The following is a 21936-nucleotide window of genomic DNA, read 5'->3' on the forward strand; positions in this document are numbered from 1 at the left end:
ATTTAAGCTAGACGAAGTTATTTTAATAAATAATAAAATAATTTAATTTTCTTAGTTTATTTATTACATAAGAATAATTAAAGTGTTATACTCAGGAGGAATATCTTTAAAATATTTAAATTTGGCAATGAAATTTGAATTAAAAAATACAAGACGAGAGAAAAAAAATAACAATGCAACTGTACTATTATAAGAATTTTTTTAAAATCAAACATTACTAATTTGTATTTAAAATATCAATTAATTGCTTGACATACGCGAGCACGTGATCCCGCTCTTTCTTTAATATCCTTAATATGACTTTAATTTCTTTGACAAGCGAGCTTTCTGTATTTTCCGGGCCTCGTTCTAAGATCACGATAAAAGGAAACGCTCGGCCGTTAAATGTGAAAAGCGGCGGCGCTTCGACAGAGATCCGGGACGCGTTTGTACGTCGCTATACGTGTGATCTACGTACCTGTGTACGTATATAATACGACGAACGTTTACGACCCGAAATTCCGACGAAGACCTCGCCAAAATTTCAGTGTGCGAGGCTGCACGTTGAGCATCCACATCCACATCCATATTCATGCAGACCGTGGCGGGTGGCGGATATGCAAATAACAATATAGGTTCAAAATGCGCGCGGAGTGTGCGAATGTATGCGTTTGTGTCTGTGTGAAATGGCCGATATGTACGGTTGTGGAGGATAGCGATGATACGCGTTGGTATAAGAGGGTTCGAGATCGCGTCAGATGACGGGATTTTTCAAAATGTGAAAACTAATATTGCAAACCCGCGGCCTTTTGCGGGGATGGGGTCATCTTGACTATGACTGGGCAACGCTTCACCCTCATTTCGACGGCGCCTTGATATCCTTCTCTCTCGTGTTATTTCAGAACTGCTTTCTTTCTTTCTTTATTTCATCCTATTCTATCCTCTCCGCTACGTCGGCCTAGTCCTTTCGGTCACCCTCTTCTCTTTTATGTATGTCGTTTGTGTGTATGTATATGGAATGTCATATATAGCGAAGGAGTATACCATGTAGCTCGCTGACAGTTACGGGTATCTATATAGCGATTCACGGTACACCGCCTCTCATCGGCCTGTCTGTGTCGTGGAAAGGGAGCTTTCTTTATTAAAGCTCGCCGGAGTGACCAAAATATGAGTTTATATCTACTATGGGCCGCCTGCTCGTAACCCTCGTCATCATGGAAAATGAGGTACAAATATAAATTCCGTTAAATTTGCGTCTTTTATTATGAAGTTTACGGTGCGTAACTTTAACATACACAAATATGAAAACAAAAAATGATTTATTTAATTAAGTCACGTATTAAGTTTGAATATGTAAAAAAGAAAAATATATAAACAAGTAATTGAGTTCTCAATTAGTCTAACAATAATCGTGATTAAATAAAAAATTCTCGCCGGTTAAAATTCTTTGGAAATATTATCGTGAAAACTTTCACATATACTACGACGCTTGTGATAATAAATGTTATATCTCGATAGCACTCCGGGGATTTAGTGAAACATAATTAAATAATAGAGAAAAAAAAGGAAAAAGAAAGAGGTAGAAGAAATGATTCTTTAGAAAGCATTATTTTTAGCTGTTACCATAATATTTAAAAGATTGATCAATAAGTACAAAGTAATTTAATCCATTTAACAATTATTGCGAAAATAAACTAGTTAGTGCTCAATGGATTTATAATTTTATTTAATCAACAATAACATGTAACAAGATATATTTGCGTAAATAATTAAAGTAAATAAGATTTATAACAATTATCTTGTTTTAGATGCAATTATAAAATAATGTAGGAATTATATGGCTTTAATTAATAAAAATTAATTATAACGATCTAATTTATTATTATTTTTTTTTATAGTTTATCAAAATTATTATATGTACTCGTCAAAATATTTGATATTATTTTGAATAAAGTAACCTTTTTTTTTGGTAAAAAAAAAAAGAATAATTTTTCTTAAATTTACGAGTATTGAAGTCTTTGGCCTATATTTCACATAGTACGATAGGGATATAGTATAATACATCTAACATTTCACACCGCGAAGAACGTGAAATGATAACGTTGTACTTCGAAATTGTATAGTTTCCAAGAGGAACCTAGATGAGGTGCTTCAGATCTTAATGCGAGTAGTACCGCAGTAATAAAAAGAATGAAGATGAAAAAAGTTCAACCTTATATATATTACACTTTGAGGAACATTATTACATTTCGTACGTTTCAAAAGCAGATTTTTTGGTATACAATAAAATTTTGATTTCAATATTGCAATAAGTGATTCAATTACTTGACATGTGCGCTACGTATAAAAACTAGTTATACTTTCATACATTTTTCCGATGAGCGGGAAATGTCGGAATCAGTACCTATTATCTACGAAATGACATCGTTTATACATTATACTGTTCGAATGAAAAGACCAAAAGCTTGAGACGCAAAGCTCTTGCTTAAAAATAAATTTATACGTATATAGGAAGCAGGATAAAATAATCGTCCTAAACGAGAGTTTAATAGCCATACATTCTTATAAGGTTACTTGTTACGACATCCAGCTAGAAACTTTTCTTCTTATAAATCGATTATGTAAATTTTGATTTTTATGATTATAAATACGTTTCAGTCTTCAAATATAATTGATCAATTTATTAATTTAAATTAAAAAAAAAAAAAGACTTATTATATTAAAGTTGTTGCTATTAAATGCAAGTTATTTAGTATACTATTTTTTTTCTTTTTTACAATATTCGTGACTATTCCCATACGTAGCGAGAGTCGCAAACAATCACAAGCTTCTGCCTGGTTTACTTCATCCCCTTTCTTTTCTTTTGTTTTCCCAGCTCTCGACCTCTTTATTTCGGCCGCTTTTTTAGAGATCCAAGTTGCAACTATTTCGGGTTCAAGAATCTCTCCAGGCCGATAGTTAGTACGAAGTATTCAGTAAGAGTTTTTTTTTTTTTTTTTTTTTTTTTTTGAATACCTCAGCCTTTAGATATTCGTGTTTCTGTTCCTCTGATATGCTTGTGCCATCTCGAGCTCTCGAACTAGCCGTTGGTTGACCAACGAGTCGATACGAATCGCGGTTGTATTTCAAAGAGTTGCCTTTCCTTCTATTTTTTTTTTTTTTTTATCTCTCAACCATCAGCTGCCAACTGTTTTTCTTTTCATATCGCTCGACCGTCTCGCAAATTTCTCTATTTCTTTACTCGCTATCCGATCTGTGTGGCTGCGTTGGCTAGAGTTATATGTACGCAATGCGAACTGTGCGTCACTGGCAAAGCGGGAAAAGGCACTTTCATAGAAAGGCCCTCGTTTCTGGTTCTGCATCGTTTTACGTGTTACGTCTGATCGTGAATACTCGGCTCGCCATCGGTGCCTTTATCTGCTCCTCCGCATCGTACGCTCGTAGACTTCTCTTCGGAAGTGCCTTTGTTCGAAGGAGTTTCGGTCGAGTATTGCGGTAGCTGTGGCGAAAGCCGATTGCGGTTGCCGTATCGTTCGTGAAAAAGAATTCGCGATTTAATATCGCGATACACTAGCCTATTCGCGCAGCTGAATGGCATATAATTTTCATTTGACTGCGCGTATCAAGTGTCTTAAATATTGCATATTGTTCTTAAATATCTTACGAATGCAAACGTTTTATAAAGTCACAGCAAATAGCTAACAAAGCAAGAATATCAATAAGCAATGGATATTAATTATTTTATTATTTTTATCGAATCGTTATTATAAACGTAATAATTTAACAATTCACGTGTTAAAATTTTTAACACGCTTTGTATATTTAATATTAAAAATAAATGAAATTATAGTTGACTTTATTTCAGCGTTTCGGGAAAAAGTATAGTAAGTAGATTATATTACATAGATCTCTATATCTTTTTAAAATATGAATCTTCGTACAATATGTTTTATATTTATTAAGACCGCTGTCATGTTCTGATAAATTAATATTGCTTCGTCGTGCTTGTTGAGAGATAAATAATGATCTCTCGCGTAGGAGACCTTTATCGGCTGTCCGATGTTGCCCAAAGTGTTTTATATTTTCTTACGTTGTTAAATATATTTATTTGTTCTATCATTTTTCGCACGTCGCGTGACATTCTACAGCCGAAATAATTTATAAGCGGGAGAAATTAATTTACTTTATCGTATTTATCTCAATTTCATCGCATTGAATGATATCGTCGGAACGATGAGGTTCCCAATTAAATTCTAATTGTGATAAATTGAGTGTAACGTATTTTGTATTTACGATTATACATTGATTCGTTGTCTTTTACATACAGCAACGATTATTAGCCGTTTCATTACTTTTCAACATCAATAGAATATCATTAAATTATAATTTTCCATAAATTAATAATTTCGAACAGTCTTAGTTCTTCCCTTTGCTCAAATAATCGAAGAGAACGTTCCGCGGGATATCGGTTTGCATATCATCATCTCGCTTCGCTTTAAGAATATAAACAGTTCGTGAAAATTACCCAGGTTAAAGCCACAAAATCAAAATGCAAATTGAAATTCGATTCCTCACGTTGCCTCATTAACACGAAAGTGCAAGTAAAAAAAAGTAGAAAGAGCAAGAGTAAAAAAAAAAAAGAAAAATTAGCCCTTGAAGTTATCCGCGCACCGTTGGTATCGTATCGGGGACCGTAGAGAAGAACTGTCTATCGGAGAATCCGGGAATGAGAAGAAGAGAGAAAAGATGAGGGAGAACGCGTACATATCGTTGTACCGTCGAGCGAGTTGAATATTTTACTTGGGCCCAGCGCATATACCCACTTTCAAAGATAGTTCTTTTTCTGCGACGTCTCTCTCGAGGCGTACAGCAGGTTGATGTAGCAGACAGCTCTGGATACTGACCCCAGTCTTTTCTGTCTTTTCCGAGACGGTTGTACTGTCTCTCTTTTTTTTTTCTCTTTTTTTTCTTTTCTTTTTTTTTCTCAGGCGTATATGCATGCATATAAGGTGCTCCCAGTTTATCGCGCTTTTTTATTTATTTATTAGAAATAAGTATTGCGCGGAGAATCACATTTAAGCAGATATAAAATAAATGTTGAATAACGAAATTGAATCAAAAATATGTTCTAAAATAAAAGCATTTACGTGAATGGTTATTAAAAAAATGATTGTCTATAGCGACGTACAGGTTTCGAAATTAATGACACGATATGTATCACGTAAAATGTGTTGAAAATAACTTTTATATTATGAAGAAAAAGAATGGAACCACTGAAGAGCCTGAAAAAGATAGTAGCAAGTAAAAAGCGACCAAAGTGCCTGAAGAGCCTACTTGCAGGAAAGCATACATTATGAATGTACACTTTTATGAGCTAATGAGCAAAGTGCTCTTTTGTAGTGCTATTTAGGCATAGTGGCCGATTCTTTTGAGTTGAAGGTTTTTATTTATTATAATCGTGTTCATAAACTTATCATATTTGTGATACAGTAACTTTACATTAAAGCTAAATTTTCCAAGAGAATATTCCAGTAAAATAATTTGAACAATTTATAACGTTACATTTACTTGATGTTCAATAATTATGCAATCGTCCGTGAATATTGATTTTAATTTAATTTTTCAGAACAGATTTTTGCATTTTTTTCTTGGAATAGTAAATGTTTAATTACACAGTTGAGATCTCATACACTTTGTTTCTGTTATTCATCTTTTTTGTTTCTTGCAATTTTTTTTTTTTTTACTTTATATTTGCGTGATAACTGTACGTAAAATGAAAGAGTTAAAAGTTTCATTTAATTTTAATTAAAAAATATATAATTAAATTAAATATAATCAAACGATAATTGAATTAATACTTTTATGCATGCCTGGCTAGTTAATACTTAATATTAAAATTAAAAAGCTAGAAAACTCGTTGAACGCTTCAAAATAGAAGCATTAACTTATTCAATCTTGAAACGTCAAGTGATTTGGAACGGCAAATAAGTTATAAACGGGACGGTAATGAAACTGAGAGTTCCGACGCGAGACTTGCGCATGACATTGATTTCGGCAGGTTCGATTCCTGGCAAACGAGATATTGAGCTTCAAAGCGAGACTCGTACGTGAGTTGTATTTGGATATACTTCGAGTCTATCTTCTCTCTATCTGTGCGCGAGGATGGCGATGGTATGGCAGGAGATCCTTAGCAGGGTTTACAAAGAGAATGCACGATGTAGCCTCTTACTAGATCTCTGTCTCTACTCTTCCTTTTCCTTCCCCGTCACCGTTTCGCTCTTCTCTCACGGCGCCTTCCACGCCCTTCTTCCGTCGCTCGATATTTCAGACTCTAAGCATAATTCTAACCCTGGTGGACTATACGCGCGCCGGGGGAATTCTTCCGTGGCGACGTAGAGTAGCGGCCTCATTGAAATTTCATACCCGTTGACCTACCTACCAAACCTTCCACCTCGGATGTGCTTGGCTAGTTCACCCGAACATCCGACATCCCGAATACTTCCTACTGTAGGAGCCAGCCATTACACGTCTCTAGCATCATCCCTCTTTCGCTTATGGTATCTTTGTTGAGTTCTTCGGAAAACTGTTTATGGAAAGAATAGTCCGTTCCCTGACGTTTACTCGAAGGCCGTACGCAGCGGTCTGACTCCGCGCAATGCTTACGCGAAGTATCTCAAAAGTTGCGAACGAAGTCGGGAAAGTGAAGGAAAGTTCACCGTGCCGAAAGAAGTTTGCAAAGTACGAAGGTACTGTACTTACCTTCGCCGTCTACGGAACGTTAAATACGTTAAAGATCGCAGTGGTGTTTTAAATTCATCAGACGGACCGCGCGAGAAAATTGATAACGTATTTATGAATTCTTTTTTTTTTTTTTTTTTGCGCAATATATTTAGTCCACGGAAAAAAGAAATAAAAAAAAATAAAAATAAAAAGATAAGTAAATAAATCGTGCGCCTGCGGCATCGGGATGAGATATATATAAGTGCGAATTTGATATTCTTTCGGCGCGTTACACGAGTCAGCGTGGAATTGACACTTTATCAGACAGTAAGTAAAATGATGATCGCCAAGGGCCACTAGATTCCCGAAGCCGCGCATAGTAGGCGAGACAACTTCGAATTGCACGGCACGTAGATACGTTAAAGGCGTTCATAACTATGTCACAGCTTCGTTGGACCGAATTCTCTTTGACTATTTGTCGAGGGGCGAGGGGTCGGTTGAGACGCGAGGGGATGGGTTGGGAAAAGATGACTGGGGCGAGGCTAAGTTTACGGGGTCAGTTTGTCGAAGAGGGTAGAGCCAGAGAGCACCGAAGCGGTCGGTTATAGAGCGAGGGAGTTAGGGGAATAAAGAGGAACGGGGCATCCGGCCGCGGCGTCGCGTCCCACCGGTAGGAGGCGCGAGAAGGGAAGTAAGATTTAAACTCTTACAACGTTTCAAGTCCGAGTGCACTGCTCGTTCACCGGATTCGGTCGCTAGCGACCGGCTACTATTACTACTATAACCGTGGTACCCGAGATCCGAGATGGAATCCCCGGACGCTAGAGCCCGGAGGACTCGAGTCTCCGGATTTTAAGTGCCTACCGCCGAACCAGCGAGGCGCATTATTCGGCGACTTCCCTGAATCATTTCACGGGATATCGCTCTCCACGACCCTTTCTACGACGTGGCCCTGACGCTCGTGCTATCGTTGTGCATCAGAAGGGCAACCATACGAGTAATACGAGAGAAACGACCATATGTATTTGTTAGAGCACGAAATATACGCGCCAGATTTATCGCGGATAAAACAAGATTGACGCGAAAGTTTTTCGCGTGAGGCGATGAGATACGTAGAAACGGGATTTCGTCGAGAGATAAACGGAAATAATTCCATCTCGCTCGTTATTAATTTGTTTAGGATTGAAATTTAATGGATAGAAATAGAATTTAAATTTATAATTTATAATAAACGACGTATAAATATATATGTTGTAGAAAGTGCTTGGAATTATAGAAATAAAATCAGGGGAGTTGAGAGAGAAAAGAGAGAAGATAATGCAGGGCGCCGTTAAAAGTTATAGCTTAGCAGGATCTGTTAAATCTATTCGGCTAGAAAATTTCACGCTTATCATCGGCGGATTATCGGCGGTACATAAATTATAGGACGGTCTTAATCTATATGTTCACTCTCGAGTCTCCGCATAGAATTCCGAACTGTAGACTCGCTCCGTAAACCGTGGCAGGAAGTCACAAACCACTCAGAGGAGTAACGGCGGGTTTCTAGGAAGAAAGACCGAGAGGTCAGAGAAGAGGCGGGTTTCTGCTCCAGGAAGGGAGTGATAATCTTGAGGGGTAATAAATCAAGTGACCGCACATTCGCAACACTCGTGGGTATATGGATCTGCGTGGATTTGCGCGGGCAAGAATTGCGCCGGCGTAAACGCGGGCGATGGAGTGTGAAACGTTAAGCCCTTTGTTGGTGGCGTAGCGCGCGCGAATTGCATCTGGTGTCATTAGCACGAAGGTCGTGACAGTGACAAAATTGCGAAACGGATATCGCCGTCGACGCCGTCGTCTGCCACCGGGAAAGATTTTTAAAGATCGTAACATTTTCAGGAATTTCCGCTGAAGCGTAAGCGCTATGCGGGTTCAGAATTCCTCTGACATACCTACTCGGCGTAATTCCTGGCATTCGCTTATGTCAGAGCCGTGCTACTTTTAGGATTGAATAAAATGTATCGACGAGTAAATAGGAGTTTACCCGGTATGAGAAATGTTCGGTTGCTTTCAGATAGCCAATAAGAAGGTAAGTAAGTACGTAGCCAGCGAGAGGCTCGTAAGTAATAATTCTCTTCCACCCTCGAAATTCGATATCCGGTGGGGTAAGCTATTTCGTTGGGTCGTTGCTTTGATCCCCTTCGTCTTTCTTACGGCCTGAGTACAAGAACCGATATGTGCATCGGAAAATGAAATGAATGAGAGCATCTGGTAATACACGTTACGGAAGATGGTAGAAGAAAGGAGAAATTCACGCGAGCGACAATCGAATTATAATTAATCGCAGCAAACGCTGTTTACCGTACGCAAAGAAAGGAAAAAAAAAAAAAGGCTGACGTTTTATATTATGCCGTTTCTGAAAACTTTTTCATTTTGCCGCATAAAATTTGCACATCTCTAGATGTGACGCGCTTCCGTACCATTCTCACGAAGTTTTAAAAAGCTTCTGGCTGACAAGCACGAATGTCCACCACGTGCGCGTTGATAATCCTGAAAAAATTACGGTTGAGTTAGAAGTTACTTTGCGCTAATGCAAGGAAGTCTAAGAGCCTCGCTACTATTGCGGTGGGAGTGTGGCGTACAGCGCGCGGTTTAAGGAGAAAGAGAGAGAGAGAGAGAAAGAAAAAAAAAATAACGCCGGACGGGATAGTGAAAGCTGAATTATTATGTCCCGACATTACAATTGAACCAGCCGTATCCCTTACCTGTCCCACCCTCTCGCTCTCCCATGACCGCCCTCCCTTGAAAGTTGTCTGTACTTTTACGGATAAAGATCTCGAGCAAAAGTTACGGTCGTTTGCAAACTAATCGAGCCGTCTCTTTCCCTACAGGGTGTCGAAACTTTCGGAGGCTGTCAACTTTTCCAACCACCCTTACCGCTACCTCTCCCATTCTACCACCTCCCGCGCGCGCTCCAACGCTTCTTTTTACGTTTACCCGCGACCGACGGGCGACGATCTGCAAAGTAAAGCAATCATGCTTTTTTATCCTTTCGACGCTATCTCACACGCTTCTTCTTTATAGCTCCGGGTCGAAGAATAAATAGCGCCGACGAATTCTTAAGGAAAGCTGCCGCGAAATATTTCGATCATTATCGGCGTGTTAACTCGTACATGCGAAGCTTTCACCGTAATTTATAAGTAAAGTTACCACGAGGAATAAATAACTTCAGTCACTACACCGAAACAGCTTTCTTCTTTTTTTTTTTTCTTTTTTTCTTATTTACGATCTTTTCTAAGAAAGATTAAAGTAGCTAAGTCACGTTACTCTAAATGTTACGAAGAGTAAAAAAGAGGTATTATCACATGCGCATATGATATAATCGATATCATTTATTTTTGCAAAGGTTATCTTAACGTCAGTTGCTTTTATTAGCTCACATATTATGATTGGAAGTGCACTTAGGTAATATATACAACAGATAGTAAAAAAAAAAAAAAAAACATGCATTAATGTACTTTTGTATTATCTTTACCAAAAAAAAAAAAAAAAAAAAAAAAAAGTACCACGTTATGTCTAACAAAATATAATCGTTTTAAATACACTGATGCGTTCATAACATCTGTACAAATATTTTTTTGTTTTAAAAAGACTCGTTCTCTCGTTAAAAAGAACAAAAAAAAACAAACAAAAAATATACATAATATCGTTGATTTAAAATTCCGATTTTGAAAATGTTACCCTGTTAAGTTTAATCTTTCTCGATAATCGCGTACTAAGTCTATTATGTTCCGGCGAATTTTCACGGGATTCGGATGGCACGTAATATTTTAACAGATTATTCGGCCAGAACAACAAAGACTAAAACACAACCCCCGCGTGAACTCTCGACATTTAAACTCTTCAGTTATGCGTGTTGACAACCTCGCCCGGCGAAATATTAATTCGGACGCGCGTTTGTATACATGGTAGATCACGCGTAAAGGGTGCGATAAGCGGGGTAAACGCATGCCTCGCTGAAACAGGGAGAATATACGCCGGGATCGATAGAAAATCGGCACGCTTGACGGTAATCCGTCAAAGGTTTACGCGATTCGCGCACCTCGAGAAACCGATCGGCAGCCGGCGGGCGAGAAGCGGCGGAATAGCGGCTTAAGTGAAGAAAGTCCGATAAGTCAGACGTTCGCGGTCGGACGCGCTGTCGACGCCGTCCATCAACGCGAGTGAAATTCGCGAGAGTTTCGTCTACGATATGCACTTGCGCGCCTATATACAGCGGGCTCTCTGGTTCCATAGAGCGTTAACGAACAAGATATGTAGATACGTGATGCTGATCGGGATCGATTGATCGGTCGGTCAGTCGAGACCCGCTTGTCGCGAGATTGATAACGAGGGTCGTTAAAATTCTGTTCGCTACGCCGTGAGAAACGACGGGGCCGAATATCAATGTGTCCGCGCGTGCATGCACGGTGCTCATGCGTCCTATATAGGCGTTGCATACGCGTACATCTTTTCGCACGTGTGGGGGTTGCGTATATGCATTCGCGTGGCGCATGTGGTCGCTAACTGCACGCACACGCCGCCGCCGGAAACGCCGTCCGTGTGAACGCCTGGCGCAGGTTTCAGCATGGAAACGACTCCCTGGTGGTACGGTTATATTAAAATTCCGAAAACTTTTTAATCTTTCCGCTGTAGTTAAATATTAATAACGAAATCTCGAATACGGCGATGTGCACGGCGCTGCTTAGGGACACGCCAGGTTACTACTCGTTATACTTTTGCCAAGTAGACTGTCGGCAGTCTCAACGGCTCGGTAGCGTCTTCCGCGCTCTCCTAAATCTATGGATTTAAAACTGCGGCGGCAGTTGGTGGACGTGCGAAATAGTAGGGCGGAAAAGATGCCGGGGTGATACGGCAGTTGTAAGGGAGATCGTTATAACGACGCCTCCGTGTATCATAAGTTAGGATATTCGCGGCTGGACCATGGAAATGTGTTGGTCACGTTTGCATGCGCGGGTGTTCTGGTACGTTTAATGCCAGCACGCCTATCCCGGCGTGAATGTGTATATTAGATGGTAGATATATCGGCAAAGGGCAACTGAGGAGAACGAGGCGACCGTGCAGCTTACTTAACCACCATTTAAACCTGAAAGCGAGCTTTGGTTCTCCGCTGAGATCAAGCTGTGACACTAACGGCCTAACGCTGTACTGAAATACCTAAAACGCGCGATCATAAGCGACGATCTTGAGAGCAACATGCATGAACCGCGCCAACTAATCAATATACATTGTACTATATTTCTATGGGGAACAATCTTATAATTTGTTATTTTCTTCTTCTTTTTTTGTTCTTTTTTTTATAAGATAAGATTACTTGAATAATTTGAATAATGAATATATTTAATTTAATTTTTCTTTTATTTGAATTTTTTTTAAATTTTATATTTATATATTTAATGATAAAAATTAATAAAGACTAATAATTATACTTACGTAATTGTATAATAAATTATACAATATAAAAAAATATATATATTGTGTTGCGATGTTCGCACGGTGAAAGCATCACTTAATTTATGTCGAAGCGATTTTGTCTTTGATGCTGGCTTCCTTCGAATCTGCAAGAGTAATCAAAGTGCAGGTACAATGTGCTCGTATGCAAATATGGACATAGGTTGAAGCAAGTCGACGCGCTCACGTGAATGGACTATTTCAGAAATCCCTTTCCTATTGTAGTCATTGTAGTCGCGTATTGTAGTAGTTATCCGTAAGTTTCGATACATACTCTTAGAGCTGTTCTATAATGAGTTGCAAACGCTTTGTCACCAGTGCAAATGCCACGATACGTCGATGCGATTCGTTAGTCATGTCGTTTGCGACTAGTGACAAGGCGCTTACAACTTATTGAAGAGCGGTCTAAAGAGTAAGTATCAAAACTTCGGGATAGCTATTACAATACACGATTATAACGACTACAATAGGAATGAGACCTCTGATGTAATCAATTCCCGTGAATGCGTTAATTCGTTTCAATCTATATTCGTATTTGCATACGAGCGTATTGAATCCTCGCACTTTGATTACCCTTGAGTCTTGAAGATTCGACGTGAGGCAGAATCAAAGACGTAATAAAAACAAATACGTATACATACTTTACACTATATGAACAAACGTATAATTATAAAATATGAAGATACAAGAAAGTAAAGCAAAAGATTTTCTAGTTATTTTAATAGCCGATGTATTGAGCTCAATAATTTTGCGGCACGAGCTTGGATATTTAAATATTTCTGTCACTTTAGAATGCCTCTTATGGAGAACAATCGATTACGGAGAAAAATGGTTAATCTTTATTGCATTATAATTAAATTAATATAATGAAAGTATCGAACGATTAAATGAACAAAGGAGCTAGAATCATCATCATTAAGCATATTTCGATGTCTTTCAAAGCATTCCCCTTTCACACTGCACTATGCGTAATTGTGACAGTGATTAAACCTTCGATTTATGTTTCGATGTTGCATCGTTTGCGAATTATGACCGATAATTAATTTACATGGTTAAAATTTCAAATTACATTGTTAAAATTTCTAATTGGTAGCAGACGAATCAGCAATTTGTAATTAAATTCCATTGTTAAATATAATTATGCTTTGTATATTTAATATGAGAAGATATTTCACAAGGGAGAGAAAGAGAGAAAGAGAGTGAAGTGTATTTACGTTTAAAAAAATAGTATTCTAATTTGAGCCTTTTAGCTTGTGTCACTTTTTCTTTTATAAATCTTATTTTCTTCTTTGAAACATATATTTTTTCTGTGGAAATATATTTAAATAAAAATACTTGTTTAGGAAATGGTATAGTGTATATTGGCACAGTATTTTTTCTTTGTATTTTGTTTTTCTTTTTTGGAAAAGATATAAGTAATCTTCTCACGTTGCTAGTTTATGCAAGAACATAAAGAAAACGATCACATATTTCACGATGACATTCCGCGATGATGGGTCATCTGCATGTATAAAATATATATCTGTATATATATAAAATATATATGCTTGCATGTATATATTATGTAGACATATATATAAAACTAAAATTTATAGTGCAATATTCATAAAGGTTTGCCCGAAAAGCAGAAGCGCTAAACCGCGTTTCACGCTTGGCAAGCGATATTCGCCAGTATGGCGTTATTCATATTTGAAGGAAATACGCTGACCGGCATGTGAGTGTATAAGAATCGTGAAATTGCTTAGCATGGAATATCGATATAAATTTGTGATAACACGCTGTTCTGAGCGGCATTTATTATTGTAGGAAGTCAAACGGTGCTGTGTCAAAGGTAAATTTAAAAAGATTTTCCTCTTCTTATTTTTAATATACCTTACCGCCGCGCACGCAGGGGGTTTCTCGCGGTATAATATCAATCTCGATCAAATGTATCGCGGCCAGGAATATAATTAATCACAAATGTTTATCGCGCGGGGAACGAAGCGTGGCAGGCCTTTTCGGGATAAACCATTTGAGGCGAGGAAGAACGTATCTGGGATCGGGGAAAGGAGCGTTGAACGGAGCACAGAAGAGGCGTGAGGAGCATTGGCGGTGGAGAGAAAAAGAAAGGGGCTGGGGAAAAACAAAATAAAAGAGGAAAACCGCTGGCAATTTTTCACTAGCTTTTTAAAGCGCGGCTTAGGTACTCGTAGAGCGAGTTTGAATCGATTTTTCCAGCGGGGAGAAAGGGCCCATTTTTCTGCCGTCTTCTTGTGCCAAACGGCGCAAACTGTACCTATCTCCAGCTGTTTCGCTGTCGAAACACGGTTGTCGTTCGGAGGCCGAGTTTAGATTGGAATCTGAAATTTCGATACCTCGCTCGCCGCGATACCTCCCCTTTTTATTTTCTTTTTTTTTTTCCCTCTCTCCCTCCCTCTATTGAGCAAATACCCGCGAAGTTTTGTGGGCGCAGAAGTGATGCATCTGCATGAGCCAAGAATAAATCAGGATGCGAAATCCGAATGGAGATTTCTTGCCGCGAGAGAAAACGGATACGAAGATCTATGTTTCAGAAGAAACGATTCTACCTTTACGGATTTTTACGGATTGAGATTCTTAATTCCCGTGAAATATAGAGAGGCGGTTAAGTCCGCGGCGGTATAGCAAGGCTGTCATTAACACAAACATTCGTTACGGGAATAATTGCGTAAAACGAGGAGAGTAATAACGCCCAAGTAGCGACGGCCACATTTATTTCGTTCATTTCTTTTACGATGTATCGTGGCGCGAAATCGCGATACTGTCCCTGACTTTCGTCACGTAAAATCACAGGGCGTAACGTACTGGCTTGCAGATACAATCGATGTAGAGCGCGAGCTTACTGACACTTCGCATGCTCGCAAAATGCAAGCTCAATATGTTCCTTTTGTTTTGCACACGTAATTTCCTTGCGAAATTCTGCCGCTGATTATGCCTATTCTTAGACTCCTACGAATTCCTGGTATATGATAATTTGCCTCCACAAGCGAAGGTGATTTTCATTATTCCAATATTTGAAAGCATAATCGAGTTGAAATTCCACGAGTAATTTTTCCCTCTTTTTTTTTCTTTTTTTTAATATACGTAATAAAAATGTTTTACGCGTTTTAAAAATAGTATTACAATATACAGATTTTTCCTACTCCGTTGTTACTTCAAATTATCGACAACAGCTTGATAAAAAGTAAAGATTGAAATATTCCATTCACGATCAATTAATTGTATCCTCAATTGTAACCTCGCAGAAGATTAATTGCGTTCTCGAAGCGTTATCTATAGGAATGTGTCAAATCACCTTCGCCGTTGGTTCCTGCTGCATAAATGCAGACGGTTTAGCGTTACTGGTTTACCGATACAATCGATCAAGACTGTGGAGATTGACGCGACTTCACCTCCAGCTTGCAGCTCGAGCCCGACTTCGAAGGGTATCGGTGCTTGCGATATTATCGTCATGCATCTATCGATCGACGAGTTTAACGGAGCGCAAGGTCACAGGACTCGTGGTAGCTGCCGCGCGATCGTAGAGATATGCGTTATTATTGTTCGCGTCGGTGCATCGTGAAACGTCGGACGATGATGGAAACTCGTAAAACAGCTCAGTTAGGACGAGAGGGCGAGGTCGTTAAAAATGTAATAAACTTGCGAAGCCGGTTGATAAAACGAAATATTCCGGATTTCCTTCTATTGCAACTTCTAGGGATTTGATTATGTCTATTTATTGTCGGCACTGACGTTTCCCAGCGCGATGGCTTTTCTTCAGTAAAGCCGCGGGTTAATGTCGCCTCCCCTTTTTTTATATATATATAAATTGCATTTCCGAAAGTGTTAAGATTGTATGTGACTGATATTCGCGACTTTGCAATTTCACAGTCGTGAATTTCCTGCATTAATGCCGCAACTCTTTTTGTAACGTGTATCATAAAATAAAATAGTAATAAGACGAAGTAGATAATAATCTCAACTTATCATCTATCTTTATCGATTCAGAATTAGGTTATTTTGCATTTCTGAGAGATCGTTATATTATAATTTTATAGCGATACTGTATTATCACTCATATAATTCTAATAAAACGGTAAGACGTCCTTAAAGCAAGATTAAGAGGACTTACGAGATCTCTCCGAAGGCTGAAAATGCTTCCCTTAAGGTATGTGTCTCGATCTCCGGGCTCAGGTCCCCAACAAATATGTGATAGTGTTCTGAAACAAAGGAAGGAGACGATTAGATTTTATTTTGATTTAAAATAAAATAGAAAACAGTATATTTTCGTCATTGAGAGAATTGCGATTCATAATAATAATGATTATATTTAACATTATTAATTACCGCATCGAGTATACCGTGAGCTTTAATGAACGCGAAGCTAAATATGAAATATTCACTTCGTTATACATGGTTCAAAACACATATCTCTGTGATTAAGTTTCGGTATTATAGTCGAAAAATCTAAATAAAAATGCAGTAACTTGATAAAAAAAAAAAAACACTTGATGTATTTTTTTTTAATTTACGCGTTTTTAAAGTAAACAACAAAAGAAAAAAATTGTTGAAAAATTCACGATATTATTTTATCAAATTTAATTGATTAGGATTCATTAAATTTGTTACAACGTGATTTATGCTATTTATTTGATTACTTACATTTAAGTATATTATCTCTTTTCCGCAAGATATTGCGATTCAACTCGAGTTTTACATTCATAATTGTAATTCACTGAATAAATAACGTGTCTAATTGTTTCGAGAATACCTCTTCATTAAAATTGTTAATGTGCACTTTCCTTCGCTAACAGTGTTATGATTCCATTAAAAACATCTGACATAACATCTACAAAGAAAATGAAACATCGCAGAAAATTACTTTTAGCGCGAGAATGCTATTCAGACAATCGAAGATCGTTCATAATACATAAGATGCATCCTCTAAAAAAGCCGCTTCGAAATAGCTCGTTGAGAATAGGAGTTGATGATGAAGACACATCGGTAATTAAATTATTGCTAACATCAATACAGACTGGTTAGCGGTAATAATTAATTACTAACGTAAGCTGTTTTTAAACGAATGCTAGAGATCAAAATACGTGAGGAGAATAATTATTAATAACTATATGATGACTACGCTGCAATTCGAAAAAAAAAAAAAAAAAAAAAGCAGAATTCGTGAATTTGCGAAAATGTAACAATTAATTATAAATTATTACATAGGTTTTATGTGTAAAATCGATAACACTATAAAGCAATACCATTATTCATTGAAAAAGGAAAATGAGAATTTGTAATGATGGCTGATTACAGAATAATGTTACGTTGAATAATATTACGCAAGAATTTATTATTTGTGAAGTGTTGTATCGAATTTCCGCGCCAGTCTCTCATATAATGACATGATGTACGCTAATAACGTTATTCTATAAGGTTGAATTATATATAAGTATATGTGTAATAATCTAATAGCCGAATGCGTTATTAATCGCGTTTGCATTTTTTTATTTCTCATTTTATCTCCAGCGATAATTTTATCGAATAGCAACAAATAATATTTGCGTTATCTAACGAGTGACAAATTTTCCGGTTTATTACCATGCTAATTCATTACGTTATGTTACTTTCTTTAAATACGTAGCTTCCGTTCTTACAAAAGAATCTGTATTTAATCCTTTTTCACAATTTAGTTACACCACTTAGATACGTGTCCCAAAGTGTATTCTATTTATTTTAAAAAATTAATTTGATTACCTTAGCGAATCAAACGGCGATAATCTTCGTTAATCACGCACGGTCGTTTTTCCTTTTTTCTTTTTTGTTTTTTTCCGCGAAAATCTGTGCAATTCCACGGTTAGAGCCGGTCGGATGAGTGCAACGAAACAGTGTGCGAAGTAAGCTTTTGGGGGGATAAATTATCGATTCGCATACGGTCGTGCGGTCGAGTGCACGTCGTGGCGTTGCGGTACAGCTTCGCATCGACTCGATAAAATATGCTCCTCTTCGCTGGTCTCTCGTTTCACCTTTCTCCTATCTACATCCTCTCTTCGACTCGATACGGTTTCATTCATGCTGATATGTAGGAATAGATCAAGACGAGTAGTCGAAAATCGAGTTACCGCCGGAAGATCCCTACCAGCGGCATCAGTTACTCTGAAACGGAGCATGCTATCCCCAGGAAAGTATAGAAGGGTAAAATAGAAGTGGACCGTCGGAGACGGAGGGTGGTCTGATTACAATCGGTTTGATAGCCCATCCTTGCCGGTTGGAGGTTCCGGTGGGCACACACAGTGGTCCATTCTCGTGAATTAGTCGGATCCTCATCATCTTCTTCCTTCTCGATCAACTCGGTCGCATCGTGCCAGGATCTTGGCACTGCTAGGATATCAACAGGAAATTGATGAAAGTTTATTTCGCCTGTAGATGTACGAGCTGTCATATAATCGGCTCGTATCGATAATTTCATTTCTTTTGGCGTCTCTCAAAATTTCGAGATCTGTTCTTCGGGTATAATTAAAAGTGTCCGTGTAATTCATAATAATTTTAATGAATATTCTGATACTTTGGTGCTCTGTCTTATTTTTATCGTTTTTTTTTTTCCTTTTTTTTACGATCACAAGAAAAGTCTCTTTGCTATTGATAAACATTGTTAAAGCAAAATTTTATGAAACATCTTGCTTGACACAGTTCTTTTCATCCACGCTGCAGGTTTCTTAGTTGATTAAATTATCCATGCATTTTTCTTGTCTGCTGAATTTTTCAACGAGCATCGCATTCATACAACTCAAAAAGATTAAAAAGACCGAAAATTTTTCCCGTGAATCGAAAAAGAGCAAGTATCGCGCAATTTTAGCAAAAGGGATCTTACGCGAAAGTGGTTTAGGAGTCGGTTTGCTTTCGAGAAAATTTCGCAAAATCCATCGAATTTGATATTATCCGGTAGTAAATAGTTGGCAAAATCCGATTTCGTAGAGAGCAAGGTTTGGTGAAATATCGCGTGGATGAATGTAGAAAAGGCGCGGCATGAAAAAGATGCCAGCATTAAAAGATCTTCGATGATGACGTCACGCCTGCAGGTTAAAACGTGGCCCACGGTTTTCAATAAAGTGGGACTAATGGTGCGCCATTTATTATTGCAGCTCTCTCGATCCTCTCTCCTGTTTCTCTCTCGTTCCCTTTCACATGAGCACTAGTTGATAGAATGATGCTTTCATTTCAAATGAGCGTTACGTCCATCGATGTAAGCGACAACGATAATTTCGATAGCGGATATAAAATATCATTATTGTCTCCGTCGTCATTATTATTCTGACTCGCTTATACTCTCGTACGTTTAAATCTTGATGAATTATGAAGTAAGATTACTAAAATAGTAACAGAAGCAGCGCGTGTCATGCGTGTACATACATATACACGTTGCATGGTTTATGACGTGTATATGCAAGTTGTATATAGAAAGGTATGCTGAGCTAATAATAAGGGAAGGCCATTTAATTTTGCATGCAGCGTGTCGCTAGATTTTCTTTACGAAATGAATTCCTTATTTAATACGCGCGCGACTGGGAAAAGTCTTCTTTCGTATATTTTGAATGCATAAAGTAATCTTTCTAAAAATTATTTATTCGGCTCTTGAAAACGGCGCACTAGATAGCACAGCAAATTTAAATTATTTTGTTACGTTTTATAATTTAATATTTTTGATATACGCGCGGCGTAAAATATACACGTGTACAATTTTCTTTTAATTCAATCTCGATATTGCAATAACGAAAAATACGAAATACAGTTCTTCATACGGATGTATATGCACGTCGATATCCCTTTTAAATATTAGCTACGTAACATGTAATCGAAGGAACAAATCCCAAAATTTTATTTAAATAAAATATGATGTCGATTATTATTTTATAATTACGAAGCTATAACATACGGCGGGAAAGAAAAATAATGTTTCGTAAAATGTTATCTTTTATGTAATATTTAAATTTATTCACGAAAATGTGGTATGTCTAGCGTGACAATTTCACGCGGGTCGGAAACGTGAATAGATCCCTCGACAGTTTCCGAGGTAAAAGATGGAGAGAAAATAGGAAAGAAACGAATACGAGCGCGAGGCCGGGGCACACTAGTGAGATCCATTGAAGCGGGACAATGCGGGGGTGGACATACAAAAGTCCAGGCCGCGCCATAGATCAGGAATCGAGCGTGGATGGCCCGTAGATCAAGGGTTTCCTTAATTTCGCGGGACAACGGTGAAATGTTGATTTACTGTACCTCGAAACGGGCCATACGGCCTGCACGCACTTCCGTATACGCGAGAGGAAATATGCTCCGCGGCCAAGGATAACGCTTGTGCCGCCAATGGAAACCTCTATTAATTCTCCATATGATGAAAATCTAGCGAAGTGAGCACAATCGAATTTCAGTTTGGATGACCGCTCCCAAAACTAGCGATATTTTCGGGTGCACGTGCCGTTCATATAAAACTCGAACTCAGCTTAGCGCTAGAAAATATGAGTCAGCTGATGCAAACCAGCTGATGCGAGCGTTTGTTATATTATCTTTGTACTCGGTTACATTTAATTGTTTAGGCTAACGATGTAGAGATGCCATCGTGTATGTTTTTAACGCGTGCCATTTTCGAATTAAATTTCTGAAACTGGATAATGTTTAACGCGGACTTACGCATTCGGGGTAAATAACGTTCGCGGTCTCTAATCATTGAGCAATTCTAGACGTGTAATACGGCTTAACAGCACTTCGGGACAGGACGGTAAAATAGTATCGGTTTGTAACTCTACTGGTCTGGTTACAGGTCGCGTAGAGGATCGTATCGCGCTCTATTGAAGCTCTACACATATAATGGAGGGTTAGTATCACACGGGAATATTCTCAGACGAAAATTTCAATTTTCCTTGCTATCACATAGTATTACCGATATCTCGTAATAGAATTTGTTACACATTCAACAACAAAAATATATAATATTAATACAAGTCAAAAAATTAATAAAATTGGTTGCGATTTATACATATATATAAATATAAATTATCGTAAAGAATGTGGCACCGATTAATCTCTCGTTAATCAACGATTAATTTATATTTATTATATTAATAGTAATTAAATCTTTTCTTTCTGTAAGTTTGTACGAGTAAACCTTGCTCTGTGGTTTTTCGTGGTCGGTATTAACAAACTGGCTTATACTCCATTGGGAATTTTAATCGGGTTGTCTCCCCGAAAGTACTTTAGACCTATTGTTTTTGGTACAAAAATTTCTCTGCGCGTATGCACAAGGTAGAGAATATATATGGCTTTTAAAGGTATTTTCGGCATTTTTAAAATACGTTGCGGTGAATTTTTTAGTTGATTAATACCGATAGGCAGTGATACGGAACAAATATATTGCCATAACGTCCGCGGTTGAATAGAATTGAATAGGAGAGATAAATCGAATTTTTAATTAAAGATTAATTTATTGTCCGTGCACAATAACATATTCCGCTATCAGTTGTTAGCCGACAGCTAGATTGACTATTTCATTTTTTAGAATACGAGTTTTTACTTCTATTTGACTTTTATTTTTTTACTTATTAAATTACGAATAATATAAATTAACATTTATCTTTTTTTATATATATAAATTCGTACATAAAAATTGATACGTATAAAATTTAATACCACGAAATTGAATAAAGTAAGAAATATATGAAACTGAAATTAATTACAAAAAAAAAAAAAAAATAA

General features: G+C 37.6%; 1 protein-coding gene across 8 annotated transcripts in view; it reads right to left on the bottom strand.

Moving 5' to 3' along the window:
- The window catches only part of LOC139113430 (nucleolysin TIAR), a 461769-nt gene that overhangs the window by 73646 nt on the left and 366187 nt on the right, over nucleotides 1-21936 (bottom strand). For all 8 annotated transcript variants that reach the window (XM_070674611.1, XM_070674610.1, XM_070674616.1 and 5 more), the window contains one exon: nucleotides 16319-16406. In XM_070674611.1, coding sequence (XP_070530712.1) covers nucleotides 16319-16406 — 88 coding nt within the window. The remainder of the gene's footprint in view (nucleotides 1-16318; nucleotides 16407-21936) is intronic.

Source organism: Cardiocondyla obscurior, linkage group LG02, assembly GCF_019399895.1.
Source record: "Cardiocondyla obscurior isolate alpha-2009 linkage group LG02, Cobs3.1, whole genome shotgun sequence".
In the NCBI taxonomy this organism is placed as follows: Eukaryota; Metazoa; Arthropoda; class Insecta; order Hymenoptera; family Formicidae; genus Cardiocondyla; species Cardiocondyla obscurior.